The following is a 7,281-nucleotide window of genomic DNA, read 5'->3' as shown; positions in this document are numbered from 1 at the left end:
ATTCTCGAAAGCAATCCATAATAGATATACAAAAGTTTTTGTAATTAAGTGTTTCTAGCCCCAATGGACATCTTAATGAATTTTTGAAAGAGGGCCCCTTCAATTGATGAAATAGATATCAATTTGCTTCAACCATTTGTAGCTTGACACGTATTCCAAAAGAAAGTAGAGAGAAGGGCACTCAACGGATCCTTGAAAGGATCGAACGAAATGTAAAGAGTCCCACCACCCAAACTGGCTCCACGTGTCAATCTCTTTTTATTTGTTTTTATTTTTGAGAAAGGCTTGAAATTTGAAAGATGCCTCCAAAGTGTATCCAAGGTTTGACCTCACGCACCTGTATATACACTTCGAGGCTCAAACCACTTGAGCTAGTGTTTTGCAAATTTTTGGTTACTTTTTTGTTGGGCGAAGCCATAGTCCATGAAAATTCACCATCGGCTCTCCCGAGTCCCATCTGGATGTTTTTCTACATTTATCGGTACCTTTTGGTTCCAGGGCGCAGGTTCTGACACAGGATTATGAGTGTGCCAACAGAGGACATGAGAAGATCAGACAGCGACGACCCTTGCGAACGCAGGCGGCAGGACCAATTCCCTGCGGATCGCGACAGCAGGTGGCAGGATCGCCTTCCTACAAAGTGTCTGTGGCAGTGGCCCGGGCAGCTCGCCCGGCGGCCTATGTGAAACTTCCAATCCTGCATTACAACCTCCAGAGTGGCTCATGGTCATGGCTGTCTTCCAGCACTGCCGGCAACCCCCTGTGCGAAGGTGCACCTCAATGATGCCGCCTTCCATAGAGCTGCCTCCATGGCACACAAAGGAAGTCCAGAATCTCATGATGCCATTGCTCGCCTTCTGCAGGCTTGCACTGAAAAAAAGGACTTGGGTAGAGGCCGGCAGGTACGTGCCTTCATGATCCAGAAAGGGCTTGACTCAGTTGCATACTTGGTGGACCATCTGATTCGTTTCTTCACTGCATGTGGAAGCCTGCCAGAGGCTAATGATGCCTTCTCTAAGGTCTCCCACCCATCAGTCTACACCTGGCATGCTATCATTTCAGCACATGCGAGACTTGGTGAGAGTGGAAAAGTACTTGACCTTTATAATGACATGCAGCAGGCATCTGTCGTTCCTAACAAGTTTGTATTTTTATGCGTACTAAAATCATGCAGCAACATGAGAGATACAGTTCAGGGCAGGTTGTACCATGACCAAATTACTTCATATGGATTCGGAGAGCTTCTTATTATTCAGAATACTCTTGTTGATATGTATGCAAAGTGTGCGAGATTAGAGGAGGCACGCTATACCTTTGACAGGTTAGAAGTCCGTGATGTTGTCTCATGGGGTGCCATGATCTCTGGATATGCAACATGTGGCCTTGGTACGAAGGCTGTTGAATTGTTCCAGCAAATGCAATCTGAAGGCCTCATCGAGCCCAATGCAGTGATATTTGTTTGTACCCTGCAAGCATGTGCAAGCAATGAACTGTTGGAACAGGGACAGCTTCTACATGAGCTGATTATCTGCAATGGGTTACAGTCAGATGGGATGATTGGCAGTGCTTTGATAGGCATGTATTCCAAGTGTGGGAGTCTGGAGGAGGCTTGTAAGGTTTTTGACAATTTGCCAGATAAAGATGTAGTCTCATGGGGTGCAGTGATAGAGGGGTATGCACAGCATGGACATAGTTATGCTGCTTTTGCGCTCTACAAAGAAATGGTGTTGGAGGGTTTCAATCCAACCAAAGTTACATTTCTAAGTATGTTGAAAGCATGTGCAAGCTCAGGTTTGTTAGCAGAGGGAAGACTAGTCCACAAGCAAGTAGTAATTTACCACTTTGATTTTGATATTACTGTTGGAAATTTGCTTGTTGATATGTATTCCAAATGCCAGAGTCTAGAAGAAGCACACGCAGTGTTTGAAGGCTTGCCAAGCAGAGATGGAGTATCTTGGAATGCAATGATCCAAGGTTTTGTTCAGCATAACTATGATATCATTGCAATGGAGCTTTATATCAAAATGCAAGATCATGGTATCAAAGCAGGCAAGGTTACTCTTGTGTCCATGCTGAAAGCATGTGGCAACGTTGGAGCAACAATACAGGGCAGACAGCTTCATGATAAGGTTATTAGAAGAGGTTATGAGTTGGATTTGACAATGGAGAGTGCCTTAGTTGAATCATATGCAAAATGTGCAAGTATGGCAGAAGCACAAAAAGTCTTTAACAAAATGCGAAATCGAGATGTGATATCCTGGGGTACAATTATTACAGGATACGCACAATGTGGTGATTGGGTTTTGGCAAGGAGATGCCTACATGATATGCAATGTCAGGGATGCAAACCAGACAGCTGGATTTTTAGTAGCATCCTTGCAGCATGTGGTCATGCAGGTCAAGTGGATGAAGGACAAAATTTTTTAAAATCAATGATACATGATCATGGCATTAAACCTAGCATGGAGCACTTCAATTGTATGGTTGACCTCCTAGGTCGTGCAGGGCACTTGAAAGAAGCCAAGGACATGGTTCAAAGCATGCCTTTACAACCTGATGCTAATGGATGGACTTCTATGATTGCATCTTGCAGAATGTATGGAGATAAAGTGTTAGGAAGTGATTGCTTTACCCAAGCTGTTCAAATAGATTGGGGCAATGCTTCTGGCTTCATTCACATGGCAAGCATTTATGCTGATGCTGACATGTTGATGGATGCTAAAAGAGTACAGGAGATGCAAACAGCTGCTGGTTTGTTGAAGAAACCAGGAAGGGCTTTGATTGAGTTCAATGACAGTGTGCAAGAATTTATTATGGGTGATAAGGCACATTCTGAGCACTTTATTTGTACTGCTAAATCTAGGAGGTTGAGAAGGAAGATGGAAGAGTTGGGATATGTACCTAGGTTAGAGGCTGTGTCAGACCCCAAACATCATAAAGGTGAAATTCTTTCACCTGCTGAGGATGTGTGCACACCGGCTATCTATGCTGGGTGTAGAAATGGTCTGTGTACCATTTGATTGAGCCAAAAGAGGGTTCTGTAAGGACATGTTACCAAACAGTCCATCAAAGCAGGTTTGGTGCTCAACTGTGAATGGAGTTCGGGGGTTTATGATTATTGAAGTGATAAAATGAACTAGATCTACAACAAGGTTAATCCTTATTATGCCCTTGAGCTAGAGGAGGAAATACATTATTATGTCTCATTCGAGACAATACGATGGACCTCATTTTATGAACAACAACATTGCTGCAACCCTCTTGAGCAGCTGGTTACTAAGGAGGATGAGAATTATTATTAAGAAAGGCCAACCAAGCTAGGGGGCAAATATTGGTGCTATGAATCCCAATGTTGTGTACTCTTTTTGGTTGAATTTATGAGGCACAATTTTACTTGTAGCAAACATGGATCTATTCAGCTGTGCCATTGGATCTCCCTCCTCCACAACTTGATTAAGATCACCTTCCTGTCCTTCTAAGAGCGTAGTAGGTATCTCATGTTTGAAATCAATCTATGATTCACATGTCTCTTCCTCTTTTGTTGCCTTTGAAATGGATTTTTCAATTCCCATTCCCTCCTCTTCACTTTCGTCCTCCATCGGTTGCCAGTCGCTATGCTAAACTTTCTTCTTGATCCCTTCCTTTCATAGCAGGTAACAAGGTCTCATCCCAATCCTAAATGGCATTGATTGCTCTTAGCTACGATCTTCCCGAGGTCATTGGAAAGGCTCCGAAGCTTGCATGCATCATATGATACTTATGCTTGTAGAAGCACCAAAAACTTGTCTCAAAATCTTGGATGATCCCCAAGCACTTAATCTTCGAGTGATTGGCAAGCTTGATATGGAAACTTGAAAGGTCTTTCATCTGTAAGTCTAGTCTCTTCACAGAGGCTTGTCTTGTTACACACACCTGAGCCCCACCATCAATATATATCTTTCCTCTTCGAGTCAATAGTTTTATTGACCTTCTCCTAATGGCAAAGCTTTCATCTTGAACTTTTGCCTAGGTCTCTTTTTCTTTGTCCCAGTAGATTTTGCTTTTGTAGCTTGCATATTTCTCTGTCATTAAGAACTTTCCCCTTTATCTTTTCTTTCAATTCAATCTCTCTCTCTAGAGACATTGTAACTTCCTTCATGTGTATACTCTTGCTCTTAACTTTTACTTTCATGGCACTAGACCTTGCTTTATTCTCGATTTCATATCATAATTATATTTACTATTTGAAATATTCCAAGGCATGGAGTGTTGAGCAAAAAATGCATTAGCTATACTTACACAGTCCTAAAACTTGATTAATTAATGAAGAAATCTTATTTATTTAAAAGAAACGCTATCTTAGAGAGTTTGTGTCCCATAAGCACAAATTCACTTGGGAGGGCCTAAATTTTCTATAAATATGTATGTTGTCCTCCATTCAGCTCTCAATTTCGTTTTTACATATTTCAAGTATTTTAGCTTGTTGTCCGCACCCTGTTCGCGGAGGACATCTTAATCGAAGCTGTCCATTGCTATCTACATTAGTTGACACTTGTTTTTCAACCCTCTTCACGTAGTTTGAAGCTGATTTCAACCAGGTGACTTGTTCATGTAGCTGGTGTTTGATAGTTATCTCTTCTCTAGCCGTCGCTAGCTCCTGCAGGCTATCGCCAAGCTGTCTTGTCTGCGTTTTTAGTCTCTCTTTCAGCTTGCGTTTTTAGTATTTTTCTCTTTTTGCTGCCGTTTGCATCAGATCCAACTTCTTACTGCTGTGTTTGTTGGTGTTCGACATCTGGAGGCTGACTTGTTGCGATTGGGATCCGTTCAGAGTACGACACACTCTCCAACTCATTACCCTTGTCTTGATCCTTGAGATACAAGAGTTTGAGATTCAGTATTCATTCATTGCATAGTGTGTTTATTGCATGAGCATTGTATATTCAGCAGTTATACCACTTTAGTTATTTTCTGTGTTCATTGTCTCTGAGTTACTCTAATCCTAATTGTGTTCTTTTATTAGTTTGTGCTTTGTCGTACGATTATTATTTGTGTTTTTGTGATAGAGTTTCTTTATATGGTATCAAAACCTTGCACTCTCTGAGAAACCTAAGTCTTTGATTTGAAAGTTCTCCATAAGAAGCAAGAACAATAGAATGTTCAAATGACTTCAAACACATCAAAGCCAATTCAATCTCTAGAACAATCCATATTGAGAACTGAGCAAGAGTGAACAAAACAACTTGCTTTAAAGTTTCGACATGGTGGAAGATACTTCTGACAACACAGAAGAAAGGCTATACAAGCTTTCCACTGAAGAATATCATGTGATCATGGACTTTAGACAAAAGAAGATTGTGGAGCTCGATTAAAGGATTGCCTTTTAGGAGAAGCTACTCAATGAAGATATCTATGAATTTCTCTTTAGATGTTGCACATAAATCTGATGATATTGCATGACCATCGAGACTTCCCTTAGGGATGGGTCCCCTTGTTGGAGAAAGAGATTTGGAGTGTGTTCCATTCTTTCATCCTCTTCCGTCCACTCTGATATAAGGTACTTTAGATTTGTCTTTTGTTTCTTCATCTTTTATCTCTTCTGTTTTGCAATAAACTGGCAAAAATCATGAGGAAGATAGAGTACAATTTGTTGACTATGGAAAAAGCTCTCTTGAGAACCAATTCTTGTATATTAACACACATCGTGGGGATTATAAGAAAAAGCCATGTACATCTTCTTCTACATTTTCTTCTTTTTAGTTTACTTCTCAAAATCAAAATGAATTTGGTGTTTCTATTTCTACATTACATGGTGCATCATCATCATCATCATCATCATCATCATCATTTCATTTTCAATCATTAAATGGTAAAAATAAACAAAATGCATCTGCATCTTTCACACCACAAATTCAAAACCCACCTATCCCACCATATTTTTCTACTACTTTTTCACTTCCTTTTACACCATTTACATCCCCTATCAAACACCTCGTTGCATATCACACCACATCAGGGGGTTATGGAAACATAGGCACTGCCTTCAGGACCTCATCATTTCATTAGGCAGGTGGTGTTCCACCTTTTTCATATACACTTTTTGGATCATTGTAGTCTAGGTATCCCTGCCAATCTCTCCAGAGTGTGGATCAGTTGGTACCACAACTTGCCTCTATAGCATTACCTAATGGACCTCCTGATCATTCTGCTGTGCCCTAGCCAAGCTTTGGGTAGGGCTTTCGTGTCCCACTGCCTCCACCTGTATCGGCACCTTATGGAAACATTCATGTTTCAATGCCTCCGTATCAATCGGCACACTCATTGGACACTCCCTACCTATCCATCCTTCCCCCCTCATTCTTCCTATCAGACATCTCCCACCACCATCTTACCCTCCATTTCCATCTTATCCCACTTTTCCGACACCTTGTGATTTCGACTCATCTTCTGCTAAGCATGTCTTCAATGATAAGACTCATTTTAACGGGTCAAACTTTACAACTTGGTCAAACGTGATGAGATATGTCATTGAATCCCAAAACCTATGGGATCTTGTGCAGGGGTTGGAATCCTGTTAACCCCAAGTTGAGGGGTAATGTTAATCCCAAGTCGAGATGACGAAAAATGGCAGAAAATGAAGGAAAAAGTAGAAAAAGCATGGAAGAAGAGCAACACGCAAGCGACCTCTAAAAGCTAAGCCGAGACCAAAGGTGCAATTTTAAATGAAAGGCGCCTAAAAAAACTTGAAAAACTCTTGTAAAAGAGCGCCAGGCTCCCTCCTGTGCCAATTGTAAAATATTAGACGAGCATAGGCTAGAGATATAAGGCTAGAAGAGGAAAATGGAGAAATGACCTTGCCACAATGGCCAGTCATGTAAAAAAGGGGATGGGTGCCCATGGGATTTTAGGGCTTGTATATAAAGTTCAAAAAGTGAATGGAAGCTCATTCTTTGGTGTGTGGCTAACAAGAGCTCTCTTCTTTTTCTCTTCTCTTCTTCTTGCTTGTGTGTGCTCTTGAGAGAGGGAGTGTGAGAATGTGAGGGAGTATGTGTGGGAGTGAGGGATCAAGAGGGTGAAGCTCTTCACCATCTCCTCTTCTCTTCTTCTCTTATCTTCTCTTCTCTTTTCTTGTGCGTGCGGCTATGGAGGATGGAGCTTGGAGATGGAGGAGGCTTGAGGATGCTTGAGCTAGCATCAAGAATCGTGGAGCTATCAGGTGTGCGAGGGAGGAGGCTACTCACATCGGCATCAAGGTAAGCTCACTACACTCGTAGGATCGACATCGCATTGGCTAGGTGAGAGATA

At 41.6% G+C, this 7,281-nt stretch overlaps 1 protein-coding gene across 1 annotated transcript; it reads left to right on the top strand.

The window, feature by feature from the left end:
• The first annotated feature begins 393 nt into the window (after positions 1–393).
• Positions 394–4,039, top strand: LOC148025586 (pentatricopeptide repeat-containing protein DOT4, chloroplastic-like). Its single transcript, XM_087692794.1, has one exon. The coding sequence runs from the start codon at positions 810–812 to the stop codon at positions 3,018–3,020; it is 2,211 nt and encodes a 736-aa protein (XP_087548920.1). The 5' UTR covers positions 394–809; the 3' UTR covers positions 3,021–4,039.
• Positions 4,040–7,281: the final 3,242 nt, after the last annotated feature.

Source organism: Lygodium microphyllum, chromosome 14 (genome assembly GCF_053477565.2).
Source record: "Lygodium microphyllum isolate KBCC chromosome 14, Lygodium_microphyllum_v1.1.10, whole genome shotgun sequence".
Taxonomy (NCBI): domain Eukaryota; kingdom Viridiplantae; phylum Streptophyta; class Polypodiopsida; order Schizaeales; family Lygodiaceae; genus Lygodium; species Lygodium microphyllum.
The sequence above is the reverse complement of the archived record's forward strand: the minus strand, read 5'-3'. Positions and strand labels throughout refer to the sequence as shown.